Consider the following 22,545-nt stretch of genomic DNA (forward strand, 5'->3'; position numbering starts at 1 on the left):
TCGGCAGAGGCCAGGAAAGTTCAGCAGAGACAAGCACACGCTGGCAGAGATCAGCAAAGACCAACAGAGGTTAGCAGAAGTCAGTAGTAATCGTTATAAGTTGTCAGAAATATAAGCGATGGTCAGCAGAGTCCAGCGGAGGCAAGCAGTAATCAGGAGCAGTCAGTAACAGTCGCTGTATGGTGTCAAAAGTTGTCGGGAGTTCTGTACTTTTGTCAGCACTGGTCATCAGAGGTCATCTGAGGCAAATAGAAACTAGGAGTAATTTGCAGAGTTCAGTAATGAACTCTCGGAAAGGCAAATAGAAATACCTGGGCAGTCGAGATTCCGAATCGTATGCCGTAGACGGGAGGTCGGATTTCAGAGCGAGAAGGCAAATGTGAGCCTGCCTCTCTCGACTCCCACGAGGCGGTCCGAAATTACTTCGGGCAGCTTCGGAATAATCGAGAAAGAGGGCATGTGTCAGTTTGCCTTTGTCGACTTTCCGAAACTCCACGAGCTCACGTACGCGTGATCTTCCATGTGTGAGTAGGGCACCGGGTGCTGAATCTGGCATCTCAACCAGAGATGCCAGATTCAGCACCCGGTGCTCTACTTACACATGGAAGATCACGAGTACGTGAGCTCGTGGAGTTTCGGAAAGTCGACAAAGGCAAACTGACACATGCCCTCCTTCTCGATTATTCCGAAGCTGCCCGAAGTAGTTTCGGACCGCCTCGTGGGAGTCGAGAGAGGCAGGCTCACATTTGCCTTCTCGCTCTTGAACAACTGAAATCCAACAACCCGTCTACGGTATACGATTTGGAATCTCGAATCTCTGTCAGCGTGTGCTTGTCTCTGCTGAACTTTCCTGGCCTCTGCCGAACGCTACTGACCACTGCAGATATTTCTGATAATGTATAACGATTAATACTTACTACTGCATGCCCCTACAAGTCTCTGCTAGCCTTTGCAGGTTTCTGCTTGCCTGTGCATGCCTTTGCTAGCCTCTGCTGAACACTGCTGACCACCCCCGACGCTTCTGACATCGTATAACAATTACTACATGCTACTGTTCGCCCCTGCTGATCTCTGCTTGCCACTGCTGGCCTCTGCTGACCGCTGCTGACGACTGCTGACCACCGTTTATATTTTTGGCAACGTACAACGATTACTACTGGCTACTGCCACCCTCTGCTGACCTCTGCCAACATCATCCGACGTCAGCTGACCATCGCTGACCATCGCTGACCATCGCTGACCACTGCTGACCGTTGCTGACAAATTGTGACACCATATAATATAATATAATATGTTCATATATATTAAAGTGTTGCATAATGTAAATCTATGGCAATAAATGATATAATTTCAAAGAATTCTATGTGTTCTCATCATTTTTACCCTTCTTTTCCTATCGAAATCATTCCCTTAGTTATAAGACACTTCGAATCTTTTAAAATTTTCTAAGTTCCCCGGAAAGATTTCAAATTCAAAGACGTCATTTCTAAGAATTCTTGAAAATTCTCGGAATCCCTGGAACTTACCGGTGGCCCTGAAACTTTCGGCAAAAATTTTAAAGGGTTATTACGTAATATTACATAATGTTACGTAATATTACGTAATTTTTGCCGAAAACTTTCCGGCTGCGAAAAATTTTGAAGAGCTATTACGTAATGTTACGTAATGTTACGTAATGTAGCGTACGTACGTTAATGTAAAATACTATTTTTTCATATCCATTTTTTATACAACTGGATTATCAATCCATCAATTTATTTTTCAATAAATACAATACAAAGATTATGAATCCAAGCATGAAACTATTAATTATTAAATAGGTATAATTGTGTTTTGGGAATAAATTCCGATACGTGTAATCTGGACACGATAGCCTATGTAGTATTCGAGAACAGTACTCTACCAACAACTCTGCAATAGTTAAAGTTTATAATAGATCGTCAATTCAAGTAAACTATTATTTATCAATGTAACCGTTCGTTATTCTTGCTTTAATAGCAGAAAATAACACGCGTTGAGCATAACTTACGAGGCACTCGCAATGTAGCCACAGATAAATACAAAATCGAATAAGATAGTGGGGTGGAACAACGAGTTATGGCGTCTACGGGAAATTCGAATGCACATACACTATTCCTTTTCGTTGGCAGAATAGTTACGTAGATATTCACAATTAAATCGCTCGAGGGAATATTTAAGCCACTTAAAAAACGTTTTTAAATATACGATTCTGTTCGAGTGGTCTTTAGATTCAGATACACGAATATGAGGAATTGTTTCGAGATCTTGACCCGACGTGACCCAATTATTACCCGCTACGACCCGAGCACTCTTAAAGAAAATAAACTAAAAACCGTCAACGAATCTGAACGATCCAAATAACTCAGAAAAAAGATTTCACTGTACAGATACACGCTTCGCTTACACTTTATTAATTCATTTGCAATACATTAATTAAGTCTGTTTAAATAGCATCGAGGCTACCTAACGTATGCCTTCGTTTATACTATAGACAATCATCTAGCTTAAACACACACTCTCTTTCTGTCTTTCTTTCGATACCCTTTCTGTCTCACTCACTCACTCTCTATCTTTCTCTCTATCGTTTTCTCGTACGCCCTTTTTCTCATTTGCGCATTTTTTCCGTTTCTCTTTAATCTGTTCCATTATCGATATCATTTATCGTTATTGTTATTACCATTGTCATTATCATTATACCATATAATATATCATAAGATCGACGTTAAAAACTAAAATTCGTATAAAAAGCGTCGTTATTCATACTAACAATATAACTGTACTATTTAAATAATAATTGAATCTTAAAAAATTATTTGTTCTTGTTGTTCTTGTTGGTGGTGGGTGGGTGTGTCTGAATGTATGAGATGTCTAATGCATCGGCTATAATACGAGGGTGCAAGGCGTGCATAAAGTGACGTTACACCATCTTCGTCGCGTACATTCGCGTCTCGACGTACGATCCCGAAGAACTATTCGGTAAGATCGCGAAATGCCCCGATGTTGCGCTCACAAATCAAACAAAATATATTAATACAGCTTCGTCCGTCGTTCGTTCTTACGAGAACCGGACGATCGTCTACAGGAAATAAACTAAACTAGGCGCGCGACGATCGATGATCGTCCGATCGCAAAAATTCCAAGGAAAACAAAGCGTATGTCGGGTTGCGTTCTCGAATTAAACAACAAAGAAAGTGTTTTACGTTAAATGTCAATGAACGCGCGTTTTACTCGTTACGATCTTACCGGGTTCGAACGTTCCTGGATCGCGTCAGGACGGCACACGGTGTGCATCCGCGTTCGCGTGTTCAGCCGCACCCCGTACACATTATTTATAATTATCGTTTATCTCGTAGTCGTTTCACGCCGCATTTTTCTTTTACAATCTAGCTAATACTTTTACAAACTACGAATGTTTAGCACAATCACTACGACCGAACCACATCTTCGTCTCTCTCCCCTTTAATCCTCCTTATTACGTAACCTATCCGCTATTACGAGCAATAATGTACATCAATTACATTAAAAAAAAAAAAAAAAAAAAAAAATAAAGAAAAGAAACAAGAATTACCGTGAACGTTTCTTGTCGATCGTTTTCATCGTCGCACGATGATCGCACTTCGCGTAAAAGGGTACCGCGGGGGTTATTGGGAAATCCAAGAAATTACTACCAACGCCACTGTCCATGCGTCGTCTTCTTAGGACGCCGTGACGCGCGATATAGAATCCGTTTAAAATGTGTGCCTCGTCGTTTGACACCACGGGCACAACGCGTGAGATGTACAATTACGTTTACTAGACCTTATTCGAAATCGAACGTCGCTTAAAAAATCTCCCAACGCTACGCGAACAATGATCGATAAATAACGAGGTCCTGTCGCGGAGCTCGACGCGGATAAAAATTCGGGAACACTTACACGTCGTATGCGACACTAATTGGGCGCCACGGAGGATAAAACTGCCGTTCATTCTCGAGAAACGTAAACACGATCGCTCTGCCACGAGACACGCAATTCTTCGTTAAAAACGACTTGCCATTCGACGACGTGCACGCAATCGCTAACGATTCCATCGAATTCATCGATATTGCTTACGAACATGATATCGAAATATGTAGCGAAATTACATTTGTTGGAATATAATCGTGAAGGAACGAAAATTGTGGGGAATGCTCGCAATTCTTTGTGCATCGAGTATTACGCATTGTTAAATAATTCGTGTTTACCAGCCACGTATTCGTAAGTGTTTACAAAGGTCGGTTGCACTTGTGTTCGCATCATCAGGGTTGGGCATCGATGGACTAAATCTTTCTCGAACAAATGGTCATCGGAAAAAAATTTAGTCAGAATTAATCGGTTACTGAATTGACGATATTGATTATATTAAGTTAGTCGCTCGTCACCGTGGTTGATTAGATTAATAGTTCATCTCTAGAAAATTTCTGTTTCACGCGTTTGCAAACTTCAACTATTTAAGAATATATTCCTGAAGATTAAAAACGTTCAATCTACCGCGTTGAATCGTTATTTGTTCGACTTTCAAAATAAATCCCCAAGAATATATTCTGAAATAGTTGAAGCTTGTAAATGTGCGATACAGAAATTTCCAATGTTCTTGACTTGACGTCGCTAGAGAATAATTTATTAACTCAGTCGATGATGCGAGTGACTAACAATTTCGTCAAACATTAATTTCGTCGATGGTTTCATTAAAATTTGCCCAACACTGTCACATATTGCTTATTAGGAAGTTCGTTTCGGCAGTGAATAAAATAATGACTAAACAATGTATGCTTTCCAACGGCGGAAGCAACGTTGCACTGTACATGTAACGATTATTATTGTGAAATGTAAATGATTTAAGTAATTGATTGTTTGCTGAATGAAATTGGACTGTTCGCTACTCTGAACAAGGATCTCTTTCTTTTGAAAGCTTTTAACCGCAGCATTTTGGTCTCCTTTGGTGATAAATAAAAATATAATTTAAAACAATATGGAGAAATAATATTTGTTTATATCTATATGAAGCAAATTGTTATACAGTTTCATATATGAAGTGATTGGAGCATGTATTAAAATACATTCATCTTTATAATTATTTATTTGTACTTTGCATGTTTTTCTAATTTATTTTATCTCACGATAAATTCATATAACAAATAAAAAATAAATAGGATAGTTGTATTTTCCCCTTAAAAGTCTATTTTCATTTACCGCTAAAGAGGACCAAATTACTCTGCGATTAAAGGTTTTCGACATGAAGCAACACCTGTTCTGCCTAACGAAAAGCCTAATTGTATCGTAAAATGTAAATTGCATCGAACATGTTTAAAATACTGTAGTTCCTTTAGTCAACGTCCGCGTCGATCTATCGGTTTTATTTATTGCAATCGTTCCAGCCATCCGATGAGCATTTGTTCACTCATGATTCTAGTGCAAACAAAGGACAAAGCAAACGAAGAAAAAAAAGAAAAAAAGGGAAAAGAATCCGTGGAATGGCATTAACTTCGTCCTTAATTGGAAGATTGACTCCGTTTGTCATTCTATTGTATCTTACTCTGCAGCAAATATTACCCTTTCATCGTGCTGACGTTTTCGTGGGCAAATGTGTTCGCGTGTGAGTGTTGCAATGTTTTCATGTGACTATCTATATAGTATACATATACACTATATTCATATTTATACATTTATGTGTACGTACATACACATATTTTCTGTTTTCTTTTTTTTTCACATTCATTAATTTGCAAAATATTTCTTTTGCCGACTCTTCGACGCTAAGCCTGTATAATACAATCGCAAATTACATCGTGTGTTCGCTTAGGCAAAATTTAACTCGTTAATTCTCGGTAAGTACAGTGACCATTTTGCACATCGTGTTTCCTTCCTATTCGGGTTTGCCTCGCAAAACGGAAGTTAAAACGTCTCCCGTCCGCGAATCGCGTCGATCTCTCGAGAAGCTCCAGAATCGCGAAACGTAATCTACCGCGTTTAATTTCTGTCTCGTGCGACTTCCGGTGCCTTGTCGATAAAGCTTCTCGAATTAACCACATCGCGTGCCAACAACCCCTACGAGGTTAAATGGAGAATTCGTTTGGCGGAAGCATTTTCGACGAGTATCAAAATGTGGCGTAAAAGTTCCTCTCGCTGAATGCTACGGAAAGGTAACGTACAAGCCTTCAAAAAACATTCGTCAAGAATTTGGAAACAATTTAAAGTTGTCACTCGCTTGACAAAGCAAACGAAGGCTAACTTCCGAGCCGCACGTATCACGTATTAGCACTATTTGCAACAGAACCAACCCCATCACTGTCTATATGTTTCTTTAGTCCGATAATTGTTTTTAACAATTTTTTTCGCGCCAACTCGATGATCGAAAACAGAATTTTCATGAAAACTACGCGATTACTTTGCTGTGAAAAGGATATACATCGATTTATTACTTTTCGTAAATTTATACGTTGCATTACTAGCATTCTAAATGGAAAAGGTTAAAACGTTATTGGAGAGGCCAGTTTGAGTTCAACTAGTTCTGAGAACATAGTCTTTCCCAAATCACTCCACATGAAATCTATGAGTTTTTATTTAATTGCAAGAAAGGAGCCAGTGTTGTATTGGAGATAAAGTTGTTTCACTATTGGTCGGGATATTGTATTGACAAACAAACAGATTCCTCTCATATTGTGAACATTGCTCAGTATACTCTGTTTTATTGAATCTCTGCAAGTAGTTCATAGCAAAATTTATACTGTTGATATAGTTTATACTGGAGGAAATAGCTATGATATTCATATTACTGGGCAAAAAAGAAAGGAGAAAAATATACTAATGGGTATATAAAAGTCTAGTATTAGAAAAAGCAAAACATGAATTTTATATGATATACATGTAGATAATTGTTTGGAAACTATGCTATCTTGCATCAGGCTTTCCCTTCTGCTTTGATATTATTATACTTTTCACAATTTATGGTTCTACAAAAGTATATACAGAGTGTATCATAATATGCAAAAGTCATATCAATGAGGGTTTTGGAAATTAAAAACAATGCAGAATGTTCATATAAACATATTCCGTATTTGATATTGTTCCCAAGTTATAGCTGTCTGTACCACTCTAATTTAAATGCTACAATTGATTCTATTTGTTGTTGGTTGTGTTACTCTGTAAGGTAGTCTATTTTTTTTTTCTTATGTAATACAAGGACTTGATATTTCTATAATATTTCTGTAATTTGTTATGTGTTAGAAATAATAAGAATGAGGTAATGAAATGGATAGTTTTAAAAGATTTTTAACCTTTTTAACCTTTTTAACCTTTTTAAAAATTAATATTGAAAGAAAGCCTGATTCTGTGGTTTTTAAACTATTTACATTGTTTTTATATTACCAATCTATCACCGAAATGGCTCCCAAATGTTATGATAAACCCTGTACATAATTGAATCGATTTAATCTCCTTTTTGTGAACCACTTAGGGTTGATAGACCATTGAACAATACGTTAAGGAGGCATATATACTTGTAAATTTTGAAACAGCTATTAATTTTAATCTTAAGACATTGTTAAATATGTAATTAAAATATAACAATCAAATAAATATACAGTTATAAAAGAGGCACAAGCAGTGTGACACTAATATCCATCTGTACTTCAAATGTAGTGACCAAACATCTAGAGCCTGTCTTTCTTCACAATCACTAGAACTGGTTTCATAGTTAGTCTTGAGTTTTTTCAATCATATGTATAGAATTCGTAATAATGATTTGTGCATTGGCTATAACGTGATTGCGACACAACCTTGTTGGTTTTAGCTTTTTAATAAGACGAAGCCATTAAATAAAAAAAAATTAAAAATTAAAATTATTCACATCACTGTATATGCTCCATATCGTATATTGTTCCGTGAGTCATATTTCATTGAACTTTTGTTACGCGCTTAGAAGATATATGTAATTTTTTTTTTTGACTAATTTCGTCGACATTTCGTATGGATGGGTAGTGTTGCTGTCAACAAACGAGCATAATTGTGTATTAGGGTGTCCCAGAAAATATTGCGCATTTCGAAACCTTAATTCATTAAATGATAGCTGCAATGAAACGTAATTTCAAGCACGATGACCTATAGTTTTCTACCATCATTTTGAAAATAATTACGTTCTTCCGCAAGACTATGCTGGTTCTCTGAATGCAAAAAGTGTGCCATTAGTTGTTAGAGTTATACTTAAAGTACTGTGCAGTGGGTGAATTACAGAATTCCAATTTCATTTTCAATAACGACGTGGAAGCAGCTAACGACTTGGTTGTCTTTGCAACTAGTTCTAAAAATAAACAAACCGAATAATAAGAATAAATACAAATGCAATTGTTTATCGATACAGCAAGTCCTCGAGTTACGCGGTTACGCTCCCACTCGAGTCTTTATACATATTTTGTGTACGTGTATGTATATACATATTACACGAACTTTTTCTTCTCTTCACAGTTTTCACATATGGATCTGTGCAATTTTAATTAACTCCTGAACCTAAGATTGTATATCAGATGTATTGTAAAGAGAAAGAAACGTCAGATCTGGAAAGAATTGCGATATTGAGCGTTTTAGACAGCCTTCCTAAGGTCTGTGGCTAACAATTTATGCAAGCAACGGAGTTACTCAAAATTGTCCCCCTTGTTCATGGAACCACGTTATTCCTAGCGTGTGACTCATCTTTTTTTTCTCCTAGCAATACATCACATTCATACAATTTGACTTGCAAGGAAACCGCAGGAAAAAATGAATTGTGAAAATCGAGGACTTACTATATTCCCCCCAGAAGCAAACGTTAGCATCGGTTATAGAGAGTCAGGTCACGTCTATTTGATTTCGATGGACGATTTAGAAACGACTAGGAAGCGAAGCGACTACTGAAACGCGCAATAATTTATGGTTTTCACGCCCTAATAGAGTAATGTGCTGGCAATCGTTGCTGTTCGTTCGCTGCGTAATCAAACGTGCGACGACCTTAAAATTCGAGCATCGAGTAGATCAGAACACGAGGAGCGCCCACGCGAGCGTCGATCACAGCGAGAAACGAGCGTCGGGAGGGTTTAGGGGAGGCGAACGAGCGCGCGCACGTTGATATTGCTCGCGTTTACGGAGTTTCTATCGAGTTTGCGTTCGGTCGACCGCTAGAACGAGGTCGACATGCATGGGAACGAAGGTCTCGCTTTCGGTCACTCTTCGACGACTCCCAGGCGATTGTTCCATGGACACACTACCTCTCTTAGTAGTAGAAGTGGGCAAAACTGTTGCAGGTGTTGCGAGATCGAACCGATCCTCAGCTATGCGTTTGTGGGTGCTGCTGCGCTGGCGGCACGCCGGTAATCTCGGTCCAACGCATTTCGAAGAAACTGCGCATCCCGTGTCCGGCCTTCCCCACGGGACTGTCGTCCTCGTTGAATACCTCGCAGTTGATGAACATCTGTCTGACATCGGCGCAAAACTCTTCGCGAGACTTGTACCTGTATCGAGAAGCACTCGTTGGAACATGTTTTTCGGATTTGTCCAAGTTTTTTTTTTTGTGTCGATCGAAGCTGACGAGATCAAGTTAGAGAGAGCTTTTGCTAGATCTTAGACGTGTTTTTTTTTTTTAAATGAACTTTTTTTTAGTAAGAACTTTAGTTAACTAGGTAGTCGTTGGTACGCGTGCAACTTACACGGAGTCCTGCAATTTCTTCTTGATCGTACTGAGATCCATGGGCGTTTTAATGATTTTCTTGTAGGTCGGGAACTGTTTGGTGTTCACCGGTAAGAGGAACGGCCAGGCCTCGTCCTGTTGCTCCAACTGTTCGAGTAGCATCTTACAAGGAGCCAGCTCTCGTTGTTGTTTCTTCGTGAGTGTCCTATTGTTTCCCTCCTTCCGTGGCGAGGCGGTAGGGGTTGCCGGTTCCGACGAACTGACGTCCTCTACGTGCGTGTTCGATGCCGTTGACGGCGTTGGACTGCGACGCAAAACAACAGAGAAATTATTTGCACGATTAGCTTCCTCTTTGCAGGAGGTGTTTCCCGTCGCAAAAGCTTCTGGACGAATGCATAAGACTCGAGCGTGTGTTTTCCGCCTGAGACGGGTACGTTGTTCTCGATGGAATATTTCGTCTTTCTGACTCTCTGTCATTCATTCTATGTACTTTTTTGTCTCGCTTTTTTCCTCTCGCCCTTTTCGCCCATTTTCGTATTTTATTTATTTATTTTTTTTTACATTTTCGAGTAACCATAGAACCTGAACGCAGCTCTACACCGTTACGACGAATTCTCTAAGAAAATACCCCGTCCCATAGTCGCTGATCGTTAAGCAACACGCTGTACGAAGTACAGGGTGTCCCGACGATGGGACCTAACAAGATTCTTTATTCACGGGGCATAGAACTTCGCTCGAACGAGGGAAAACCTACTTAACGACGACTTGCGTTTACGTGGAAGCGTGATTATAACTAACCTATCGTGGAACACCCTGCATAGAGTATAAATACTTAAATTCCTTACAACAATAATTTTCGACGAGTGCATAACACGGGCCGAGGATATATAAGTTCGGTATAATCGCATGAGAGCAGTGCATGTTCGTTCGTTTTAAAACGTTATTTTTTTTGTTCTTATTCGATTGAAAATTATTCGTTCATCGTTTACGTTCGCTGAACGTTATTAAATCATGGTTTTAGCTTGGTAGCTGTTTGTTTGTCTACTTGTACATTCGTATGAAACGTCGTTAAGTCAGCGAGTCGACAATGTTTGTTTGTTTTTAACGTAATCACCTAGCTGGTGGATGATCAGAACTTTCACTTTCTCTGGTGCCTCCGCCTTTGGTATGACTCCTTCGACTACTATTTCTCTTCTTTGGTTGTTTACTGTGGCAATTAGAACAATACCATTTTCCCCTTGGCATCTGAAAGTATGATACACGTAAGTGAACGAAACAACCGGATATAATTTATCACGTTTGGCAAAATTTTGATCGTGGTTGTGCAAATAGTCGGGACGGCAATGTCACTCACTTTTGGCATAACAGGATTATGGCAGTCGGTATGATAAGCACGTGGGCAGAGTTCACATAGCACTAAGTTTTTACCAACTCTTTTTCCACATACCAAACAATTTCGTTCCCCTGTTGCTTTGTTCATGCATTCGTGACAATACCTGAAAGCGATCGTTTCGATTGAAGATGGTGTCGCGATAACGTCTTGAACATTTAGAATGCAATTACTTACCAGTCACCATCAGGAATGTTTTCCATTTTTGGACGGAAACAGTAAGTATGGTAGCCGCGGTCACAGCCATCACACAGTAGCAATTTGTCTTCGTTATCTCCGCTGTGACAAAACTGACAATTCTGTAACAAATAGAAAGAAAAACTCTCCATTTAAAGTTGAAAATTCTACTCAGATTAAACCAAAGATATTTTAATATTTCAGCGCTATATCATTAACCAAGCGTTTAAAGTTAAAAACCATATTAAATGCAATAAAGGTTAATGTATAAAAATAAGATACATTGTTCAAACAATAAAAACAACGTAGGATAAGCTGGTGTATAGATATATTTGCTTAAAGGAACTAACGCAAAGCATTTAAAACTTCAATTTCACTTTATCGTGCATATTAACTCCACAATTTTTAAATTGAATTTCGATGCATCGAAGTTGGGGCGGATAAATTAAAATTTCTTTAAATTAGCATCAAAGTAATTGGATATTTTGTTTAAAATATTATGCACATAACGTCAATCAGCAGTTATGATAAATAAAGGTGGAAGCAGAAAACTCTACAAAAGGAAAAATACGAAGCATTAAAGGAAAAAATTAGTAGACAAGATAAGCGGCATATTTTTCTTGCATGCTACCGTTACGTTAGACTCTAACCACCATTAGATGTATTAATATACTATTTCTGTTTTTTGTTTATAGCAGCTTTCTAGAAAATTTGTCTTCAGCTTGTCAACGCTCGTGTTGTCAAAGCACATCCAGTATTAATCGTAGGGATTTGAACAAACGATAAAATTCGCAAATACAACTGCCGCATTGTTCGCTCCCGCAAAAATGTCACTAGACTTTTAAAAATATTTTCTGACACTGGATGTATATATGTATACATGTATTTGTGGAAAGTGCCACGCGAAGAGCATTTCGTTTGATGTGAATAAACAGTGTAATCTTTCACTAAATCCTTTAAACAATTATCAATGAAAGCGATATGCTCTCTGTGGTCCACCGTTGCGGGAAGGGCGAGAGTTAGGCAGAAAATAAAGGACAGTTTTGGTTAGTAAGTTAGTGCGAATACCCACAGAGGCCTGAGAAGTAGTCAATAGCTGATTGTACTGATTGGTAGCTTTGAGTGAGACGCAGCGGTTTCGTAGCTTGACGCAGACCGAGTTTCTAGCTGGTGTTAGACTCACAGCCTTCATGATGCTCTTGTCCCAGGCGATGCTTGCCTCCAACATGTAAAGTGCCATGGCGAGCTGAGCCGACGTGTGTGCTCGAGCTGTTGCATCTCGCCAGTTGTTCAGCCCTCTCGGAGTTGTTTCTTCTTGAGGCGCTGGCGTCTGATTGCTCGGATCTGAGTTATTTGAGTTGGCGTTTGCAGCCGCTGCTTGTTCCGCCTTCAACGCTGCCAAATTTGGATCCCCCGTGCTGCAATGCAAAAGGCACAAATCAATTCGCAATATTCCACTCGACACACGATGCTATAGTCGGAACAAAATGAACTAGTTACACTAAAAAGACAGTTATTGTCGTATATACAGGGAGGCTTCCCTGTGGCCAATTGGCAATTGTGGCAAAATTGATGCCAATACTTTCTACCACTAGTCTTTTTACGATTGTTAATCAGGGAACCAATCTTAAACGGTCAGTTCACTTCGATCCAACCGCAGTTGCTCCAATTAATCAGAAATATAGCTTTGTAAGCCGGCTTACCAAACACCTAACGGTGGCTTCAAGTATCTCCTCTCTATGGCGGCTTCCAGAGACAGTAACCTTTGCCGTGCCTGTTCGACCGCACTGATTTTTTCCATTTCGTTCAACTTTTCGATTTCTTCGGCCTCCTCGGTTCCCGCCCGCGGAGGAAGCTTCCAGCCTTTGACCTGCATGCTGGCATTGGCGACCTTGTCTTCGAGAGCCTCGACCTGCTCCAAAAGCTGCGCGTCCACGCGTAACGCGACTTGCTCGCTCCAAGTTTCCGGATTATCTGGTTTCGGAATGAGTGTATCGGGTTCGTCGGGAGTCTGTTGCAGCTCGGTGGCAGTAAGATTGCCAGGGTCAACGTTAATCCTGCCTGTAACAGCCAGGAACGACTCCATCGTTGCCCACGTTGTACGTTTCAATTCTTTCTCGCGGACGCCGCGCGAATGAAAGTGTTCCAGCAGCTCTTGAAACGTGTCGACGTCCATTATTCTCCACCAACCGTATCGTAGATCTAAAAATCGACAACAGGATCCGTTAATAAATTCTTTGTCAGTGGTTTTTTCTCCTAGCTAGCGTCAAATTTGGTATACTGACCTTTTGGTACTGGCTTGGCTTCTCCCGGGGGCGGTAGACCGTGCACTTTTAGGTACTCTAGCTGTGCCGCTTCGTCTTGGGTTAAAATCAAGGGCGCTGGGCTATCGCACCTATCGTAATTCGGACTAGCTGGAGGGGGAAAAACGGGGATTCTCAGCTCGGTTGGTTCAGCTATTCCGAAAATTTGTTTGGTACTCGGTCCCGGAGTGTCGCATGTCTCGCGTGGCAGAATCGAAAACCAATTGAACTCGTTGCTGTTATCTGCAATTATCGACGTAAGTACCGAAAATGTTCCAGGAACGCGGGCATTAAAATCGAACGGGGAATGTATCTTACTGGAAATAAATGTTCCATTTAACTCTTTGCCGTTATGAAGATTGTTGACGTGATTGTATTTATCACCGTTAGGGATCGTTTCGCAAATTTTATCTTCCATTATTCTAACTGGTTTCATGTCTTCGTCCATGTCTTCGTGCTCTTTCTTCGTTTCTTCTTTCATGTCTACGTCCATGCTGACTACTTCTGTCTCCTGTTTAATTTCCTCCGACGTGACGTTGGTCTTCGCGTCAGTCATACCGTCGACGTCATGCTTCTTCTCCTCTTTTACCTTCGTCGAGTTCTCCGATCCGCAGTTCTGCACGTGTTCCTTCTTGCAATTAACATCTTCGATTTCGGATTTCGCTTTATCCACCAGCGGCTTCACGTCCTCCTCTTGCTCGTTCGAGTTAAACTTCTTCTCCTCTTTCACGTTGTTCGGAGCTTCGTTCTCCCGGTTCTCGGTGTTCGTTTTCGTGTCCTCTTGCTTCGTCTCGGGTTTCTCTTCCACTGGCACGTCTTTGTACTTTTCGTCCAACTCGGCCTGTAGCTCCAGAACTTCCGGTTCAGCGCTCTCCATAGCTTCGATGAAGATGCCACCAGCGCATGCCAGCTCCCAATATCTTCTCCAGTACCTGTCCTGGCCGAATATGTGCGCTCGAAGTTGCTTCGAAGAGCTGTTCAGCTTCTGCAGTTGCTCCTCCGATTGTTTCAACAGTTTGTCCAGTTTCTTGCCGAGCTCCTCGCCGGATAAATTTTTGTCTTCCTCCTGAAGCACGGTCAATCGAGTACATTTTATATGAAAAATATTAAGCATTAAAGTATCTACGCCCTAGACCTAACAACTCAAGAATTACAACAGTTTACTCAACTATTTTGGTGTACATTATACGTGAAGAAATACGACTATCTCATTTACTATTTACTTTTCGAGCGTTTTCAAAATAAAAAGTAAATATCCCAGTCGTATTTCCCCCTAGAAATTGAAAGTTTAAACAAGTTATATGCAAACCTCTTCAGGCTGAGTCCCTTCGCTCTCGTTCTCGGACATGTCTTCGACCTCGTCCTCGTGATGAATCTCATCCGGCGTGGGTGTCGTTCCCACCGCCGTCGAAGTCGTGTTGCTCTCGTCGTCGACCTCCTTCTTCTCTATAGTGATAGTGTCGCCGGTTTTGTTCACGATCACGCCGACCGCTTCCATTCGGACCTTTCGACTGTGCAATTGTCTGAGTCTGCGAGCAAACAGGGGGGTTACGGTCGACATCAATCTCATTTAAGAACAATTACCAATAAACGTCGAAGCTGGGTTAGAAAGGGTTACTCACTTCCTGATCTTGGTGTCCAGGACGAATCTCTCTTTCCTGAGCTGAGCTACCGTCTCCAAGCTTCCCTCGATCTGCCTGATCACAGCCTTGTTCTGCAACAGCTCGTTGCAGAGGAACGCAAGCATCTGCGCCTTGTGCGTCGGATTCAGCGCCAAGAAAGGCTTGTCCCTCAGCCTCTCGGACATCTTCCAGGTCTCGTTATTGTGCAGATGTTCATAGAACTGGGCGTTCTTTCCCGAACAAGTCGAGGCATAGTCGCCGCCGTTTTGATGATGATCGGCGAACTTTTTGTCGCGTTCTCGTTCGAGGCAGACGCCGGTCAAAGCTTTCACTTCCCCGGTCGCGTTCGCGTACAGATAGATCCGCAACACCTCGCTGATGTTCGCGTGCGTAATGTCAGCCTGTCGCAGACTCTGACCGAGTCCTGTCGTGTGACGTGCCGGCTGTGGGATCCCTGGATCTTCGATCGCGCACACCAGCAGATGCGTCATCACCGACAGCATCTCCTCTTCGGCCTCCTCGTCGTTGAGGAGTGCCAACTGGAGACTCTTCAGACTCGGTAGCGAGTCCATGTCTGAAGGAATTAAACAGAGACTTAACACATCCATACGGTGACCAACGTTTTGGGTAACTTTGGTTCTAAATAGGAAAATGTTCACTTTCCAGCTTTGTATACTGCTTGTTGAAAATTAAAGAGCATTAAATATATCACAGTGAATTAGCTTCTCGTTATTACAAATAGGTGAATCGCAATTGGACCTGCTGTAGCGAAATATTAAAAATGTCTCGTGCTATAAAGGGTTGAAATTCAAAATAGTACGTTTTCGTTTCCAACGTTTCGAATGACGATTGCACGGTGCAGTAAACGAGTACTCACCGAAGCCCAAAGTCTCCCCGAAATTGTGCAGAAACTCGAATACCATGACAATGTCCGAGAATGCTTGGCCGGACAGCTTGAGTCCAGGTATTCGTTTCAGGTCTGGCAGTGGTCTGTGATCTGAAACGAGAGAGCAGTCACGTAGCAAAGATCCCCTATTGCCTCGCGCGAGGATATCCGAGAACGTACCTGTCAGTTCCATATCCTCCACGGGTTTTCTGATCTGTTCGATCAGCTCCATCTCCATTTTTCTCTGCTCGGCTCGTTTCTCTTTCGTCGCTATTCTCTCGGCCCTAGCCTCTAAGCGTTTCTTTTCACGTTCTTCCATCTTTCGGCGATTCTCGAGCGCCCGTACCAACGCCATATGCTGCCTCCTTCTCTCCCTCTCCTAGGACGACGAACGAAACCATTGAACGAGAGAAAGGAAGAAGGAAACGGGGGAGGTATGTTCATGCAGACTCAACAAAGACGAGGACGTCTCGTGAATTCCGTTGGAAGCAACAACTTTTGGCACGCACGGACTACGACAAACTCTACAACCGTCCCAAATCCTTTTTAGAGAAGCTACGCATGACAGTGGTGCGTACACGGATGCAATTGTAAAAATCGCCTCGTAGATCGATTTCTTTTATTCAAAATACCGTGCAACTGTTACCCAACCACACTCCGTTCAATAATTCAGCTACTACGTTTCCTAGTTTCTTTTTTCACTTCGAACACTGTCTTGCAATTTTCGGTAATTATTTAGAAAATGAGTCAATGGATCACAATAATATGAAAATATAGCGAGCGTTGCTTTGGGTTTCTACTGATGTTCAAAGGGTCTATTGTGCTTGTACCACTATGATCATAAGCACGTTAATCTATCTGACCGTTCTACATTAAGGGGTATTACGAATCCTCTGAATATTCTCAGAATTACCGAGGTAGGAACGGAATCTTGACTCTGAGTAATATTGCATGCAAAGGCATTTTCTTTCGAGTGGTTTCTATTTAGTTAGAGTTTATATTATTTCAACAACCTTATTTCGATCTTATCAAAATTAGTGTGGTGGCTCGTTTGCTAAATAATTACTCAACTTTCGAACGACAATTCGCTGACGCTTATTTCCCGATTGTTTTCGGTTATCTTTTTTCTCTGATATCGTAATTTTAGAAAATTTGTCGATTAGTATCGCGAAATGCAAGGGGTTCCGATCAACCTCTGAACGGCTTTTGACGTCGATATGATCACAAAGTGAAGAAAAGCGCCTACGATGCAAATGATTGATCACGAACTGTGTTATATTGTCATCGCGAGACTGATTAGTGAATGTAAATCTCTTGGAAAGCGAATATTAATGCAGATGATATTGTTCTGGGTTTCAATGGTAGCCCTTTGGAAGCGAATTTCGACGTTTCGTTGGCGCTGAAGCTTCGCTAGCCTCGATCGACTATTTAATTAAAGCCTTTGGTATCGTAAAAACTACGTTTAAGAGTTTCTAAACACGCCATATTTGTAAAAGCATCCCTGCAACAACGGTTTTGATGCTTTTTCAAACTTAAATGGATGCACAAGTCTGGTCCCGTCAAAATTACGCGATAAAATCACAATTCAATCAAGAATGTCAAAATGGCGGGATTCAGGTTGCTAATTTGAAGCTAGACAGATTAATTAATGTGATTTTGTTGGAAATTGCGTTAAATTTTCGTGAAACTAAAAATATTCTAATGTAGTTTACACTGCAATGAAGACGAGTCGTCAGAAATCGCTTCCAAAATGGCGCGATTTTTACCAGAAAAGTCCTCAAAAGAATATCAATCGCGGAGGCCTCGAATAGCGGTTATTATCGTTGCTCGCGAACATCTTGTTAGACGCATTCATTTGTCGATCGTTCGTGGAAGATCTCGAAGTGTCTTCGTATATCTTCGACGAGTATTCCAGGGATGGGCAAAATATAATTCTGAAAGTATTCGAATACTTCGATAATTTGTGTGGCGTTCGTAGTTGAACTACTAGAAGCATTCGATAAAAGTTTATTGGTTTCGGTAACTGTAGGACTATTAACAGAGACAGATCTAGTGGTGTGTTTTTCTTAAGACTTACAGAAATTTTATAAATAATTCGATTCGTATCTAAATTTGAAAGTAAAGCTAAATAATGTTATTACTTCAAACGACGATGTATTTTTTATTCCTCGATGAAACTGAATAATATTCAGTCACAAAAATAGATGTAAATTGTCCTTTAAAAATGTAAATAATACTTTGTATTATTATCACAACTTATTCTAAGAATCGAATACACATATTCGGTATATCAGACGTATTTAAATGACAAATTCACTCGAACGTGCCCATCCCCGGAGAAATCAACGTGTGCAGATTAGTCTCGAACTCGCATCAAACGTGCCAACATTAAACTCGTCGTACAAAGTCAGCTAATCGTTATCGATCGTTTGATTCGCAGTCGTCGATCGGTCGAATCTCAGCGATTTACCACGGAATCTGCGATCGGGTAAGAAAAACGCGCTTCGTGAAAGATTCAATTGATCGATGGTCGGCTGACTCGATCGACAACGACTACCGGGAGTCGGCGAGCAGTTTAAAGTTCATGAAATTCGATTCGTTCGGTTTAGCGAGGTCACTTATTAAACTAGATTGGGTATGTGACATACCAGCTCGACGGTGTAGAGCATCTCGCGCTGCTTGGTGAGCTCCTGCATGTACATCTGCGGCACAAAACACATCCACAGTCCACCAGTGCTCAAACTACCTCTACGCTCTGGCTAACAGTACTTCTCGTTCTCTTTTGCGCGGCTGGTTACAATGTTCCGAATCCCGTCGCGGTAATAACGAACGTCACGGTCGTAGATTGAAAAGTTACAGAGAAATTTTACTTATTCTAGTACGCCCGAACCGTAGTCGGCCAAATTTCATTCGCGAACGACGTATACAAAATTTCAGAGTCACTCGAAAACTAACTTTCGCTCAGATTTCGTTCGTCCATTATAATCCATTAACGGACCATTACTTTACAACCTACGGAAAAAGACATTGTTCTGTCCTCTTTGGTCAAAATGTATTAATACTTTCTCGTTTGGTAGAGTGTTTCGAAATGCAGCCCTGTTTCACCTATTAGGAGATATGGAATTTCCTAAGTGGTTTCTAGGGCTCTAGAAATTGTCTGATTTATTTTCCTTAACGATTTCACAGATGATTTAACTAGTTGTAACATCTACCAAGTCGCTAACAAAGGTCAATGAATCTTTTAGCAAAAATGTTTTATATACGTTTTGGAAAGAATTAAATTCTACATCACAAATGATAAGGAAGTAAGTGAAACCTTTATAATATTAATATTTATGAAAATACTGTTTTGTTTAAGTAATTAATATCATTAATTAAAGTGACGTGACGTGTTTGTTAATGTAAATCGACGTCCAGGCGAATCGGAAATTTACGAATGAACCTTAATTTTTTATTCGTTATTCGCGAACAAAATCTGCCCAACTACCTTTTTCAGCTACAACGTCTACGAGTATAAAAACGACTGGGGACTGGTCTATTTCAGCTCGAGGACAAGCTCACAGCCGAGAACATTTACTCGTTAATACGAAAACTACGTTCGTAGCCAAAGACAAGTTACAGCGTACCACGACTAAACGAGAAGCAAACGTGTGACAAAAGTTCGGCAGAGCATGTCTATAAAAACAACTCGACAAAAAATAAAAAAGATGAGCGATAATACGTAACAAAACAAGAGATTCGAATAATTAAAACGCGATATCATGATCTCCTCACCGTCGTACAGCTTCGTTTTTTTAATTAAAAAATTAAGGACGCGATTTGAAATTATGTTAATAAAAAAAAAAGAACAGACAAAATTTCTGTAACGTAGTACTACAAAAGAACAATAACGATTTTGTACCAAGAGGGAAATGAAAGTAAATCGAGCTGAAATTTATGACACAGCGTAGATTAATATGAGAAACAATGAACGAAAGCGATGGAGATAATGAAACGAAAGCTAATTTCTACGGAACACACACACGCACACCGTCTAGTCTACAGCAAATGACACGATCTGAAAGGACTCGTGATCTATGGCTGGACTCACCTGTTCTTTCAACATGACCGCCTGTTGCCGCTTCAGCTCCCGTTCCTGGGGAATCAGAATTAATTTCATTTATATCGTCGTCGTCGGAACATTGTATACGCGTCTAGTAATTCGTCGGGGTATGTAACAAAGTGAATCAAAAGGGAGTACAGAAAATAAAAGGATTTAACAAACAAAGGGAAACAACGCGACTCGTACGACTAAACTCAACTTCCGCATATTATTTCGAAATTATTTCCAGGCAAACGGTCTAGTGTCTCTTTAATTCCTTACTGCATGACGTGCCATATATTTATTATACAAGTTTCCAGTTTCTGATTTATATACTCGTGTCTGAATAAAAATAAAAATTATATTTTGCACGGACTGCAATCGCGAGTTCTGTATTCTAAATCAAAAATAGTTGTTCATCCTACTACTAGCTAGGATAGGGCGAACGACTATTTTTGTATTTCAAAATGAAATTAAAAAATAATTTTTCTGCAACTTTCAGTGACCTGAAGAATTTGTTTTATTCTTAAAATGCATGCAGTAAGGGGTTGGGGAAAAAGAAAACTAAAAACGATCGCTGAACAACGTTTGCCAGAATGGCGAGAATGCTCGACGTCGACTTTTATTTAAACAGCCCTGCTGGGGAGAGGGGCGGAGAATGTAAAACGGAGCTGGACAACGATCGAGCACAGAGAAACCAGGGTGCGTGTAACAACCGTTTTAGGATTACCTGTTGCTTCCGTTGTTGCTCCTCCAGTCGTATCTTCTCCACCTCTTCCTGCCGTTTTTTCCGAGCCTGCGCACAATGCCATATACACACGTCACTCGCATCCGTCAATTTTGTTATCGTGAGCAAATTTTACACAATCATTTTCATTTTTTCCAGCTAACCATCATCGACACTAGGGAACCTCGACGCTCAACAAATTCGTAATCGTTTTCTAACGCCTCAAAATAAACGCGCGTCGCGTGAGCATAAAATGCCAGCTTCTGGTAATAATTATCACTCTTTTCTTCGAACTTTCTCGCGCGAAATTTGTATTTTGAAAAGATGCAACGAGATTTGAAAACGAACGAAAGAACTGTGATCTACCGGAATGTCAAAACTCGGAGTTTAAATTAAACTGGCGTTGAATTTGTTATTTGAATAAAAAAGTTTATAATAAATTTATGTAATTTATGTAATTTATGTAATTTAACGAAATTTGAATAAAGATCAGCGAAATATTGAGTTTGCAATACTTTTTTAAATATTTTTACTTGAATTTAATAAAAAAAAATTGGTGATAAGGACACATTTTTTTATGTGAAGTCTACTAATTAATACATTAAACGAATTCTCAAATGTTTGGAATATAATTTCATTCATGGGATAAATTGTATTACATTTTACAGTTGCTTAACATCGGTATGATAAATACAGTTAAAATTGATATGAATTGTGTAAGGATTCAGTATAACAGTAAATCTAAAGGTTTAGAAAGAAATGTCAACGTTTGAAACGAATGACTCGTGATTCCAGTATTTACGAAAAGCCACGACGCACGCAATTTATTCGGTGATTTCAATGCGTGGTAAGAACTGCTTCGCCGTACTCGAGCAATTAAAAGAACAATTACATTACAGTTTTATTAGGATTTTTTTTTACGCTTTCCCAGTTATACGACCTTTTTAAAATACAAATTTTGCAAATGAAAGTTTGTGGATTAAGACGATTATTTTTCATTAACCAGAGTGCAACGTATGTTTTTATTTTCACGCGATCGGCACGATGCGTATTAATAATCGCAGAAACTTGTCAGGACTGATCGATCAGAGAAAGTAGAAAAAAAAAAAAATATTTATAAAAGCTTCTGTGACATTGTTTTTTATAGCTTTTAATACACTTGGTTCCCTAATCTTTTTTTCGATATCGTGTGGAATATGTGTGGATTTTTGTGGAATTTTCTTCTCTACGATCTACGCGTCGACACTGTAATCTCCGAACAGGTACGATATCGGTTCGTTTTGATCTTCATATCCCGTTCTCACCGCGAAAAATCCGATTTCTTCGTGTTGTGATTCGAAAGCTACGTGTAAAAAAGCAGACGCGTCTATATAGCAGAGTCGATGACAGGGACAAGCACTACTCTAGGATATCTAAGCCTAATTTCGCGTATCAATGAAATTTTTGCTATCTATTTCTTTTGCTGTTATTTCGATGTTAGACCGTTCAATTAAAACGTCTGGCTACGATTCCAGATCAGTCGTTGCGCTAATTAATAATCGTGCGAGTTACTTGTGTGTGTGTTATTTCTTTTTTTTTTTTTTTTCTTTTTTTTGCCAAATGAAGGGAAAAAGTCAACGACGAACTAACGCCGTATCCGTGAAACTGGAACCTCTTTTTGCCG

General features: G+C 40.0%; 1 protein-coding gene across 1 annotated transcript; it reads right to left on the reverse strand.

Annotated features, from left to right (window-relative positions):
• Positions 1-2,411: 2,411 nt before the first annotated feature.
• On the reverse strand, positions 2,412-21,008 carry LOC143351316 (bromodomain adjacent to zinc finger domain protein 2B-like; the record flags this gene model as incomplete). Its single annotated transcript, XM_076782819.1, has 16 exons — positions 2,412-9,520; positions 9,716-10,000; positions 10,811-10,941; positions 11,051-11,192; positions 11,264-11,385; positions 12,336-12,681; positions 12,967-13,465; positions 13,549-13,809; positions 13,885-14,632; positions 14,876-15,095; positions 15,189-15,762; positions 16,066-16,185; positions 16,255-16,453; positions 18,723-18,776; positions 20,165-20,209; positions 20,886-21,008. Coding segments are annotated over 16 exons (4,053 nt in total), but the record flags the coding sequence as incomplete, so codon positions are not given.
• Positions 21,009-22,545: the final 1,537 nt, after the last annotated feature.

The sequence above is a fragment of the Colletes latitarsis genome, unplaced genomic scaffold (genome assembly GCF_051014445.1).
Source record: "Colletes latitarsis isolate SP2378_abdomen unplaced genomic scaffold, iyColLati1 scaffold0128, whole genome shotgun sequence".
In the NCBI taxonomy this organism is placed as follows: Eukaryota; Metazoa; Arthropoda; class Insecta; order Hymenoptera; family Colletidae; genus Colletes; species Colletes latitarsis.